Consider the following 13,718-nt stretch of genomic DNA (forward strand, 5'->3'; position numbering starts at 1 on the left):
ATTTTTTAATCTGTGCAGTGACCACTGACGGTCACTGCAGATTCCCCTGTAGCTGCAGCACCACTGTCCCCGAGTCAGCATTTTTCCTCTCAGCCGGTGCCCGTACGCGTAGGTCACAGGAAGCCTTTGCCCTTCTGTGCAGCTCAGGTCTTAGGGTTTCCTCCATTACTCACTTTCCCCCATTCCAGCAGTTCAGAACGTTCATCAGTTTAGATAAGTAGGAATTTACTATTAAAGAATCTCTTTCCAGCATCATAAAATGAAATTTAAAGGAGGTGAGATTTGGAAAGCCAGAAATTTACTAAAGATGTTTAATTATGTGGAAGAATATTCACCTTGCGTGTATTTTGAATGAGGTGACCACTTTTATCATTGCATAATGTTGATGAAGAGATTGATTTTTTTCATGATGTCTTAGCTTTCTGAAGACACTGTAAAGACTCTGTACCTATTTTTTAGAAAACAATATTGAAAAGTTTGTTGTAGAATCAGGAAACATACATTTATTCAGTTAAAAATGTATTTTCCAAGTGTTATTTTCAGACTTTGAAAATGAATTTTCTGTGTAATCTCTGTAAAATGCAGTTTAAGTTGAGAATATATTTGGACTTACTCATTTGTGTATTCACTGGCCTACCTAGCTCTAGATGTTCGAGTGACTGTTATATTCCAGGCCCGAGCAAGCTCTTAGGATAGATGCAGAGATGAGTGGAATTCAGTCTTTGCCTTTTAATAAATGATACAATACCAGGGATAGAAATTGCTGTGGGAACATGTAAGAGTACATGTGACTGTACATTAAAAGGCTGTCAGAGGATCGAAGGATCCCCAGAAGGTCTTTCTTGGATTAGAACACCTGACTGGAGATAGAGGAGGAGGAATGACGGCATTCCTGTTATTGATTGTCCCCTCTCCCCTGTCCTACCCCAGAGGGTGCAGAATCCTTTTGCCAGATTTTAAGTCTATAAAATAACAGGATGGATTGTTAATGGAGCAAAAAGCCATAGTTTTGTGTAAACACTATAGGGAATCCCCTGTCTCATAACATCCTTGGGAAACAAATATGCCCACGCCTCTGGGGAAATGCGTTTGCTCTTTCTCCAAGAGGAAGGAACCCTAGCAATTACTTTTATGGTTCTGTTTTGATGAATTACAGTTAATTACACATAGTCCTCAACATTTGTGTATTTGATCTTTGTGCAAACCCAAACCTTTGCACATTATATATTGATTTGTAGAAATGCCTTTTAGATGTTACTTTTGGACATCTGTGTATTAGGTGACAAACTTGCATGGTGGCTTATCTGCCAGCTAGTGTTTAATATTTGGCGATATTACTATCCTTGCCTGTTTATTTTTTTTGTAATAACTTGAGTATATTTTATTCTTATTTAACGAAAATGAGTACTAAATGGAAAAATAATTAGATATTAGCATTGAGAAACATATCTCATAAACTTAATGCAGTATAGACAAAGATGGCATTAATTAGGGCACTCAAATCTAATCTATCTCTGATATTCATTAGACTTGAGTCTTTCAACTGTGGGTTCAATATTATGAAAGATTATATGTTCTTTTTAGTACTCGCTTCAGATAGTATGTAAATCTGGTGTTTCATATATTCAATTTTAGCATATGTTTTCAGGATTGCATTACATATGAAAATAGGGAACTGCCTGTATTGAATTAACAGATTTTGTTTCAATTACCATGTTACACTGAGTTTGAAATTTATTTTAATTGTTACATTCTTTTATTTTTTAACAGGAAAGTAATATGTACTTTGTTCTTTGTATGCAAACTCAGAATGTACTAATGATGAAATATTTCTATGACAATTAGAAATGAAACTCTTGAATATTCATTCTAATAAAGGTCAGAGATTATATTTTCAATACTATATAATCAGAAAGAGATTTTTCCCCTCATTGTCCCCCTCCTTAACTCCTCGCTGATTTATGGCCTCGATGTCAGCAGTCAGTAAGGAGCCCCATAAAATGGGTTTTCTTTTGACTTAAGAAATGTTTAAACCTGTAAAGAATTTTTATGAATTTATTTGCTCCAAAACTGACGACATTTGCCGGGAAGAAAGATGTCAAATGCTTCAGAGAATGACAGTTTTACCCTTTCTTTTTCGCCTTTGAATTTAAGGAGGGAACATAAGGAAGATTACATGAAGATGGGAGAAAGGAGGGTGGGCAGCGGGAATTGGATTACTGGGCAGTTAACTAGACTGCTTTTTTGAGGATGGGACCTTATTTCAAAGTTCTCTTAATCTAGATAGATGCATAAGAACAGTGAGCAGGGCTTGCTTAAGGCAAAGATAAACCTTTCGCTAGAGAAGTTCCAGGCCTGGGGCGTGGCTACCCACCATGCCCAGACCATTCAGGAATTTATGACCAGATCACCCTTTGAGGTTACTTTCTGTAGAACCCCGTTTTCATTCACACCTCTATTGACAGAATGAGGAGCCATGCCATGGACAGAGTGAAGACTTTCCATCCGGGTCACCCGGATTAAAATCCTGGCTCTGGATCTGTTAGATGGCCTTGTGCAAATCACTTAATCTTTGTGAATCTGTTTCCTCATTATAAAAGAGGAATAGTATGAAGAATTAGAGGAAATATAGTAAAAGCACCTAGCATAGGTCCCCAATACTCAAAAAAATGTAAAGATAAAGATTATTAGAGAATGTATTATATTCTTTGTTAGATTCTTAAAATTTCTGAAAATCACTAATTTAAGAATCAAAAAATTGGTCTCTTGGGGAAGATGACACTTTCCAAATATAAATGTGTTTTATTAATTGAATTATTTTAAATTTGCAATAGGAGTCAGTGTTAGTATTAGAACTAAGAGGAGGTGAATGAAAAGTCAGGCATATTCAACTTTTTAGAATGTGATGTAGAGATGAAAGTAATTGTTTTTGTCAGGATATGCTCTACAGGAATCAGGATGTGAGTGGGATGGAGCTTCTATTTCTAGAAGGAGAAATGGACCTGGAGCTGGAAAAGAGAAGGGAAGTCCAACAAACACCACGGCATTTCTGCCATGGCCTGCACACCCATGCCCAGTAGAGGGGACTTTGTGGAACACAGGGCATTTGGAGAGGCACAGTGTTGGTAGAGAAGGTCCTTTCGTGCTCTGCCAAGCAGTGCTGTCCATGGGCAAACTATGAAAGCCAACTTTATTTGCTCTTGGTTTGAATCAAGCTTTAAGGGCTATGATTTGAGTCTTTTGAAATCATGATGGGAATGAATACTACTGCTATCTTAATATTCTTTTTTGGGGACTGTGTCTTTAGGCCTCCTAAAATACTTTAATACTCAGAAAGCTTAAACAGACAAACACTATGACATTGGACTCACAAACATGGAATGTCTCAGGAGGATTTTCCCTCATAGAAAAACAGTTTGGTGGCTTTTAAGTCTTTTCATTTAGATTGTGCGAATTAGAATCTTAGGTGGAGGAATCCAAGGCTAAATAATCAATACTCATCTCAGTGTATGAAAATATGCTGAGACTTGTGGTGATGAAATTTTATATAAAGAGTGTTCATCCTGAATGTTTTTCTTTTTTTTTTTTTTTAAGTTGGATATTGATGGACAGATAGACTCTATTCATCTATTCCTGTCTCCAAGACAGGTACATTTGCTTTTGGATATGTTAGCAGCTATCGCTGGACCAGGCAAGTATCACTTTGTAGTTATTATTTTTAATTATTTAAAACTTTTAGTTAAAATACATAACATACATATAGGAAATGCTTTTATAGAGGAATGTGTGAAATTAAAGATGTATTGTAAATAAGAATCCTAAATAGTTAAGTTTGATTGGATCTTTCAGATTGTGTTACCATGGCACAAATTAGCATTCAAATTATTTGTGTCACATTCTTAACTTTTTCACAGTTGTCTGACTTACTTCCTTGGTTGGATAGTACTTCATACAACTGAGAAAGTACAATTCTTGAAGACATTAAGTCGCACACATTCTATTTTTAATGACATCTATCATAAGATTTTGGGATTCCTAGCTAGAGGCTTAAAGCTATTGCTTAGGCCTCTGATTGGTATTATATAGTAGTGGTTTTTCCCTGACTGTGGTATTAATTTGCTGTGGTATAAGAGTTAGTCATGAAAGAACAAAACATCCATACTGTAAGAAGATTTACATTTACAAGCTGATCTAACTAAAGCATTACAGTCATGTACTGGCACACGTGTACTACAGTATCCTGTTTTGATTGTGTAGTTTTGTTTTATAAATCATAATTTTGAGGAAAGTCAGTTTATAAAAATATCACCACTGGTATTGGAATGAGTTTGGGGAGAGAAATTATTAAGTAAGTGAATTTAATTACTATTTTGCTTTTCTTTTGTATACTTACAGAAAATTCTAGCAAAATAGGGTTAGCTAATAAAGATAGAAAAAATCGACCCATGCAACAGGAAGAAGAATATCGAATTCAGATGGAATTAAACCGATATTATTTGAGAAAAGATTCCCTCTCTGTGGGTATATCTTCAGAGCAAAGCTTTTATGAGACAGAAACAGCTCGTACACCTTCTAGCCGTGGTAAGCAACTCAGAAAGTTCACACCAGAATTATATGTTATCATTATAGCTCAAAGTACACTTAACTTTGGCCACTGTGAAATGGAGTTAATAATGAAAGAACAAAACATCCATACTTTAAGGAGGTTTAAATTTCTAAGTTGGTCTAAACACAGTATTACAGTGATGCACTGGCACTCATGTGCTGTAGTTTCCTTTTTTGGTTGTCTGGGTTTTTTTTTTAAATCATGATTTATTCTAAGGAAAGAATTTACAAAAATGTAGATTTACACGACAGATAAATGGAGGTAATTTTTCATTTTGTCAAATTCTTATGTGCTCACATAATGATTTATAGTTAATCTATTAATCTGTCAATTATATATAAATATAATCTTTACCCAGGTTACATTTACAGGTGTTTCGGAATATATGAGCACTAATACCCTAAATAATAATCAATTTAAGTATAGAATGTTGAATTAAATAGAAAATTAAAGTCAACTTAAGAAATTTTGACCATAGCAAACTTAATTTCATTAAGGGTAAAACAGTCTCCAGAAAGAAGGAAGTGAAATGTAAATAGAATTCTAAATAATATATTCAGGTTTTTGTTTTCTTTTTAAAGAAATAGCTGTATCCATATGAAACCAGAAGTTGCAAGATTTTATACTATTTTAAAATCTGGATTTTAACTCCTGAATTGTAATATGACACTTAAAAATATACCAATTAATACTGCATCTCATATTAGAAAAAAATGTTCACCAGTAGGATAGTATAACCTTTTGTTAACCTATGTTCAGTTGAGTTTCTACTGTCATTTATATCTTAGATCCTAATAAATTACCCCATTGGAAGTAACATAAAATTTAGAGTATTTATTATATCTCAGATAATCTGAAGGAAGAATATTATATTAATGTATATTTACTTAATTTAAAGATGTGAATTTGTGGAATTATAATACAATTGACAAATTTAATTCTCTCTAGAAGAAGAAGTTTTCTTCTCCATGGCTGATATGGACATGTCCCATAGTCTCTCTTCTCTTCCACCCCTTGGAGACCCTCCACATATGGACCTTGAATTATCATTAACTAGTACATATACAAATACCCCAGCAGGATCTCCATTAAGTGCTACTGTGGTAAAGTATTATTTAATTTTTGTTCTAGTCTTGAAAAATTGCCTCTAAAATTCTTCACTTTATTCATGTGCTTTAAAAAAATTATTTTATAGCTTCAGCCAACATGGGGAGATTTCCTTGATCATCGTAAGGAACAGCCAGTAAGAGGGTCAGCATTGCCATCCAACCTAGTTCACCCAGCACCCTTACAGAAGACTTGTAAGTGGAAATAAGATATTTGTTGAAGATTTAAAAAAAAATTTTTTTTGTCTTTTTAAAAATACCATTCTACTGCTTCTTTCCTTCATTAAATTTTGAGGGTTGGGGGCCTAGGCCATTTAATAAAGTTTAGAAAGAAAATGAAGCATTGTCGAACAATTCATTGTGAAGTATTTTAGTATACTTGCCCATTCGCTGTATTCTTTGGGTATTTAAATACTTAAATACTTTTAATAAAAAGTACACAATAAATTTCAGGTTGTTATTGCAGTTTAGGAGTCTCAGTCAACCATCTGATTTTTGTTTCACTGTTTACACATCCTTGAAAGGGAACCTCAGGTTTCTTCTCTGCAAAATTTAATTGAAATAAACACAAGGCTTAAAGGAAAATTTGGTGAGCAGCTTATGGTTAATCTCTGACTTTTCCAATACAATTTTATTATGCAATAAATGCAAAGCTCTATTCATATGTTTCTTATTGTAGCATACTCCTTTGTACTTTCAAGTACCAAGGATCCTCGATATAAAACAGAAAGGCAATAGTTTATTTTATTTTACTTGTTTAATATCATTTAAACTGTAGTGTGATCACCCTTTTTTGAAAACTAATACATGAATAAATGTTTTATATTTTTATAATGGATTGTTTTTACGTATTAAATTTTATGTGTATAATTTTAACACATGTATTTCAGCTCTCCCGTCTAGATCTGTTTCGGTGGATGAATCCAGGCCTGAACTTATTTTTAGACTAGCTGTGGGAACTTTTTCAGTCTCTGTACTTCACATTGATCCATTATCTCCACCTGAAACGTCATTGAACCTTAATCCATTGACACCCCTGGCGATAGCTTTCTTTTCTTGTATAGAAAAGATTGATCCAGCAAGATTTTCAGCAGACAACTTGAAGTCTTTCAGAACAGTATTTGCAGAAGCTTGCTCACATGATCACCTTAGGTAAACTTTTTTTATTTATTAACAATCCTTGAAAAAGAACCAAATGTGGACTTTCGTATCCATATATCTATCTCCATTTGTTTTTCTAATTCACATTTTATTTGTAAATGAGCAGAATGAATGAGATTTTCTTCCATTGCTGCAAAGATGTTTGCCATAGAATCTGTCATTGACGTTATTTGGCATGTGAAACATTCAGATATAAAATCTAGATAATGTGGAGTTAGGAAATTATCTTTTCTTTAGCTCTCCTGCTTTTATCAAATTTCCTTTGACCACATTTTGCCATCATCCCCGCTGTCACCATTACAAATCATAAAAATAGTTCTTATTGGTGCTAGCTTAGCAGAGATGGCAGTGGTGGTGAGAGCAGAATGAACTAAGAAGAAGGCAGGCACTTGGAAATGATTCATATGCCACTGGCCACGGGGCAGTGATGCCAAGGCTGATCCGAGCTCCGATGCCACGTTCTACTTAAAAAAATCAAAGCTGTCCAAATAGCCAATGATTTCTTCATGGGTTGAGTCCTAGTAGATGAGGAGATAATTAAGTTCGTAAGTATAATATTGTTAATGTGCAAATGCTGTTTATTTTAATGTGCGACATAGAAATTCTCAAGTCCTGTTATTTTATACAATAATTTAGACATTAATATTTTTAGAAAGTATGTTGGGCTTTTTTAACTTTTAACTTTTTCGAAGTATTAAAATTAATAGGCAAAGTAATTTTTATACCTAGTAAAAAATTCTGCAGGTTAGTACCATAGTATTTATAATCAAACTACAAAAACATTTTTTTCTTCCCATTTTGACAAGATTGTAAGTATTCGTCAGTAGGAAATGTAACAAAAGCAATAAAAACTAGAGATAGACCTTTATTTGAGCTCTACTGACAGAAGTTTTAAAAATATTCCATGATCCTTTTAGATAATTTAAGAAACTATTACATGTATTTCATAGATTTGAAAGATTTTATCCATTGTAGTGTAAATTTTAAAACGTGGAAGGAGGAAGGGCAGTGCTGGGAAATAAATATATCCTGGATCATTTCCTGTCCACCGAACTGGTTTCTTTAGCTAATGTCAGGGAATGAGAAATTTGAAGTAATCTTTCTGGTTAATATTTTTGGAATAGTTACTGAGAACTTGAATTTGTCAGAATAGGCAGGTAATTTTTATACTTTATTGAGTATACTATTCTTTGACTCATGTTTAATCTGGAAATAAATGGATACTCTTTTTAAATGTTGCATTTCTTACAACAGATTTATAGGTACTGGCATCAAAGTATCCTATGAACAGAGACAGAGATCCGCTTCCAGATATTTTAGTACTGACATGTCCATTGGGCAGATGGAACTTTTGGAGTGCTTGTTTCCCACTGATTTTCATTCTGTTTCTCCTCATTATACAGAGGTAAATGTTACATAGGTTTCCTTTAGGATAATTCATTAAATCTTTCTCTTTAAGAATCATATGAACAGCAATTATTTTCTTAAAAAGTATAGGAAGTCATATAGGAAGAGTTTTTTGGGGGGAAGAGTTGTATGTGTATGTGTATGTGTATGTGGAAGTGTGTGTAAGCGTTTGTGTTTTGTTGAAACAGATTTTTAAATATGGCATTCAAGGCTATAAGAGTCTGTTAAAATTTTTAATTTCGAGTTGACTCATTTTTTAGAATGGCAGACAGGTTATGGGACAAATAACTTCATTTTATGCATTTTCTAAGCACTCTTAATTTCAGGAGAATTCTGTTCATTAAATACTTAATGAATGCCTGCTGTGTGCTAATAAGCACTATTCAAGACAAGCAAAATGTCTCATGTTTTTTTGTTATTAATCTGGGTTTTTTTCTGTTCTAATAGTGTGTCTTAGAGAAACTTTTACAAAGCTATCAAAATGACATTTGTTGCTGTTATTTTGCCCTTATATATTATTTTCAAAGCACTTTCTTTAGCATTAATTTACTTGAATCCTCACTTAATGTTTTGCAAATGATATACTAAGTATCACAGAAATTAACTTGTCTTAGATGCACATTGGTAGTGACAGTGAAACTTAAAGCAAGGTTTTCTGACTTCAGAAGTTCTTCTCACTGTTATATTAGCACCTCTGTTAATTTATGTGGTTAATTATAGCTTAGTATCTTATATTTAATTTATCTTTGTTTTTAAGCTTTTAATGTTCCATTCCAAAGAGCGAATTGATTCCCATCCCCCTGTGTGTCTTCAGCTTCATTATAAGCATTCTGAGAATAAAGGACCCCAGGTAAGAGATCTTTTTTTTTGTGAATACCACCTGTAAATTTTGATTTGATACATTTTTTTCACAATCAGAAGGTTTTAACTTAATTTTACAGTGTTGTTAGTGATTGTATTAATGCCTCTTTTTTTTTTTAAAGGGTAATCAAGCAAGACTTAGTTCTGTTCCTCAGAAGGCAGAATTACAAATTAAGTTAAATCCAGTGTTTTGTGAGCTGGATATCAGTATTGTGGACAGGTTAAATTCCTTGCTTCAACCGCAAAAACTTACTACAGTGGAGATGATGGCATCTCATATGTATACTTCATATAATAAGCATATCAGTCTGGTACGTATTCGAAAGTTACATATACTAATAATTACTGCTAGCTTATAGGCTTACTTGGATTATTTCTTAGCTTAAATATTCTTAATAGAGTAAATAGCCTATATTATTAAAATAGCATTCTTTGTAATGATAAAAAATGGAGACTACTAGACTAGTGAAATAAGTTTTGCCAATATTCTGAGTGAAATTCTGTGTGCTCATTTTAAATGATGGTTATAAAGATGGCACAGCAGCATGAAGAAGGCTCATGAAGAAGTATTAAGTAAAAAAGTAGAATATATTATTTCACATAAATCTTTATTACAACTGTTTAAGTTGATGTATAGAAAAAGAGTGAATAGAAATATACCAGTTGGTAGTGTTGGTTATGTTTGAATAGAAGAATTAGATTTCCTTTTCTTTTCTGTGTTTATCTGAATTTTATAAACCGTTATTATAATATCTTTATAAAATTTTATCTATCCATACTTTTCAAGAATACTTGAACCACCTATAAAATACAGCCCATATAATATAAAATATACTTTTGAAAATGGGAACACAAGTTAGCATATTGTGTTATTGAGCATTGCAGTATATCACTTGCACTGAGATCTGGTGTCTAGTATCTTCTAAGCAAATCAAGTCAGATTTGTGAGAAGTCTGTTAGGAATATTGGAACTGTAGAACCAGGAACAAAGACAACTTTGGTTAAAAAGAAAAGGGAAAAGATATTTTATTTTTCTAGCTTATTGGCTTCTTCCTCAGTTAGTGGTGGATATTCACATTAAATTAGCATTCTTTTTTTGTAACCAATTGCTAGTTATTCTATGGGACTAGTGTACCCATATTTGCTGTTAGTCATAGATGTATTGGGATGATAGTTTCATCTCTTGGATTATTTTTGCTGCAGTAGGGGGTTAATATTGGAAAGTCAAAAGGGGAGAGAAAGAATAGGTTTGTTAAACATCCAAGTTTAGCCTAAAAGAGAACTTTCTCATCTAGGAGGTTAAAGACTTTTTCGTGACAGTATACTCTGGACTAAAGCCTCATAAGTTTCAATACATTTTAGAGAAAGTGTGGAAATAGGCTTGTATCTGAAGGGCATGTTTATTGACCCTTTTATTATAAGGGCATGTTTATTGACCCTTTTATTATTTACCCTTTGAGTAAATGGTGCATACACGTTTTGGTTTCTAAGAGCTGTTTGATGGGATCATACTGTCAGAGTGAGTGATTTAGTGCAGGGGTCCCCAATCTCCGGGCCGCAGACCTGTACGGGTCTGTGAACTGTTAGGAACTGGGCCGCATAGCAGGGAGGTGAGCTGTGGGTGAGGGAACCAAGCTTCATGTATTTACAGCCGCTCCCCTGGCTAGCATTACCTCCTCAGCTCCATCCCAGATCGTCAGGCATTAGATTCTCAGAGGAGCACTGGTCTCTGGTGCCAAAAAGGTTGGGGACCACTGATTTAGTAAATATTTATTTAGAATCTATGCTGTGCCAGGCTCTGGGCTTAGTCTTGGAAATACAAAGATGAGTCAGGGACGGGCCTTTGCATTTGGCATAAATCATCTGATTTCACATTGATTCTTTAAAGTAGCTAGCATATTTGTAGATAAATCCTTCCAATTGAATATTGGGTATTGTAGTGATTTTTAACGATATTGAATTTGTCGATAAGCTAATTTACATGTTATTTTTTTTCTGTATTCTGATATTTATACATCTCTTGTGCCTGTGTCTTCATTTTGATTTAGCTTTTATTTTTATTATTTTTTTGCATGAGGGTTTATATTTTGTCAGTAGTTTTGGCTTTTGTGAATAGTTGTTGGATTATAAAATTTCATTATTACTAAACTAAGATGGTGGTAGTTATTTTGAATTATATTTCAATGTATTCTACTGAATGAGGAAATCGTGATTATATACTGTAATGTTGAATACTAATATCACTTATGCTTATTTACTTAATTTAACATTTTGGCCTATTTTTTGATGTTTTTTGTTTTAGCACAAGGCTTTCACTGAAGTATTTCTAGATGATTCACATAATCCTGCAAATTGTCGGATATCAGTACAAGTTGCCACACCAGCATTAAACCTTTCTGTTCGCTTCCCAATTCCTGACCTTCGATCAGATCAAGAAAGAGGACCATGGTTTAAGAAGTCACTTCAGAAGGAGATCCTTCATTTAGCATTCACAGATCTCGAGTTTAAGACTGAGTTCATAGGAGGATCTACCCCAGAACAAATTAAATTGGATCTTACCTTTAGAGAACTAGTCGGTAAGACTGAATGTGCCCACAGAGGAGCCAGACTAGAAACAAACACCTGCTGAGACTTACAGCATGAAAAAGTATTTGACAGCTGCAGAACACAATAAAATTAGAGAACATGACATTAGAGAACTAGAGTAACAGCTTTTTTCCAGTATTGTATATAAATACATGATATGTGTGTTTTTGAAAAGAAATTAAGCATGATGATTTATTCAGTTTGGTAAAATACTTCTTTTCTCCAGGAGAATGCAGTGCCATAGTGTACATTTTTACCAACTACCACTTGTGCGGCTGCCAGCAGCCGGAATTGAGTGCTGCTTCGTTAGCTACTGTGCTAAGCTCTTCACGCACATTATGCTGTTTCCTTTATTCATCATGGTTATGTAGGCTTATTATTTCCAGTCATTTTTGTCATTGTAAGTGAGGAATCTATAGACTTAAGAAAAGAGACCTTCCAAGGTCATGTAGTAGCAAGTGGCAGAATCAAGATTCAAAGCCAAGTCTGACACTAGAGCTTGAGCTTTTTACCATCACACTAATCTCTAGTGATTTTCTTTGGAAAACCTGTTTTAAGTTATTCTGTATTACTTTGCTATTGTCAGCTAATGAAGAGTATATATACACTGAGAATGGAAGATTTTGGTGTTTTTTTTCCTGTTTCCCTCACAGCCTACCTTTGCCACCACGCCTCCCCTCTGCCCCTCCACCTCCTCTAACCACACCCTCCTCTGCCATCGCCCTCCCCGCCACCATACTCCCTTCTCGCTTTTCTCACTTTCCTCTCTCGGAATAAGTTGCAGAATTTTTTCCCCCTTCTCTCTGAGTTTTACACATTTTTAGAGAGATTTAAAATTGACAGCTGCCAGTTATGACTTCATGAAAGGGCCTTTAGAGGTTATCTGATCTTCCTTATTTCCAGTGGTAAGAAACTCATTATTCTGAATGAAAGTCATTCTTTGTAAAATTGAATGAAAAAATGTGTAGGGTTATTATGAATAGATGTAATTCTTACAGTGCTTGATACAAAATAGATATTTAAGACCTGCAGTTATTACCTCTGTGTTCCTAGGTTAACTGCATAAACTTTCATGAAGAACAGTCATTAAGTGGCACTCGAGAAGTTGTAACTGCTGTATTTACTATGTCATCATTATGCACCTTACACATTAGACGTTGGTACTTAAAAATTTAAGTTTGAACGGAAAACAGCATCTTTAATTTATCTGCTCATCCTGTCTCCCCCCAACATGTACACATGAAACAAGAACAAATGGAAAAATGCTGTAGAGCTTAATGTTTCATATGTTCCTGATTTAAAGATCTTTGCTCCCCGAAGGATGAAAGTATCTTTTAGCCCCTGAGAAGAAAGGCATTTAGTTAATCAGTCTCATTTTATTAGGGTCATTCCAAGAAGATAAAGGAGAGCCATCTATTAAGTTTTTCCATGTGTCTAGTGGAGTAGATGGAGATACAACATCGTCAGATGACTTTGACTGGCCAAGGTGAGTAAGCAAACGGATATGATATGTACCTTCAACGAGATTTTCCTTTCGAAAATAAATTGCTGTAGTCTTTTGAAGTGACATTTTGGCTATTAAATTTAAGCTAAAAATATCCAGCCTTGATGAGAGAACCCAGAGGAAGGTGGACAAATTAAATTAAAAATACACATTGAGTACTACTCTGTGAAAGGGTAGATATAAAGGGTAGATATCTATCTATTAGATATTGTGAGAGCTGGCAGTTTAAGATGTGTTCTCTGGTCTCAAGTTATCTAGTATAAGTAGAGAGACAAAGGAATCATTAACCATTTAAAAATAGTTCAGGGCTGCAGTAGAAATCTCATTGGGTACCATTTTGTTTGTCGTCAAATGAATTTTATAGTCAGTGATGCTTTGGGACAGTGTCTTTCAAATCTGGGGAACTTTTACAGAAAGCTGGTTCTTGGGCCCCACTCTGAGATTCTGAGACAGAGCTTGGGCATCAGTCTAGTTTAAACATTACACC

At 34.2% G+C, this 13,718-nt stretch overlaps 1 protein-coding gene across 1 annotated transcript in view; it reads left to right on the plus strand.

The window, feature by feature from the left end:
* The window catches only part of ATG2B (autophagy related 2B), a 58,502-nt gene that overhangs the window by 7,883 nt on the left and 36,901 nt on the right, over positions 1-13,718 (plus strand). The window contains exons 7-16 of the mRNA XM_023536625.1: positions 3,595-3,691; positions 4,396-4,581; positions 5,555-5,709; positions 5,802-5,907; positions 6,603-6,864; positions 8,128-8,278; positions 9,038-9,130; positions 9,264-9,452; positions 11,444-11,717; positions 13,111-13,213. Of these exons, the coding sequence (XP_023392393.1) occupies positions 3,595-3,691; positions 4,396-4,581; positions 5,555-5,709; positions 5,802-5,907; positions 6,603-6,864; positions 8,128-8,278; positions 9,038-9,130; positions 9,264-9,452; positions 11,444-11,717; positions 13,111-13,213 (1,616 nt within the window). The remainder of the gene's footprint in view (positions 1-3,594; positions 3,692-4,395; positions 4,582-5,554; positions 5,710-5,801; positions 5,908-6,602; positions 6,865-8,127; positions 8,279-9,037; positions 9,131-9,263; positions 9,453-11,443; positions 11,718-13,110; positions 13,214-13,718) is intronic.

Source organism: Pteropus vampyrus, unplaced genomic scaffold (genome assembly GCF_000151845.1).
Source record: "Pteropus vampyrus isolate Shadow unplaced genomic scaffold, Pvam_2.0 Scaffold164, whole genome shotgun sequence".
Lineage (NCBI taxonomy): Eukaryota > Metazoa > Chordata > Mammalia > Chiroptera > Pteropodidae > Pteropus > Pteropus vampyrus.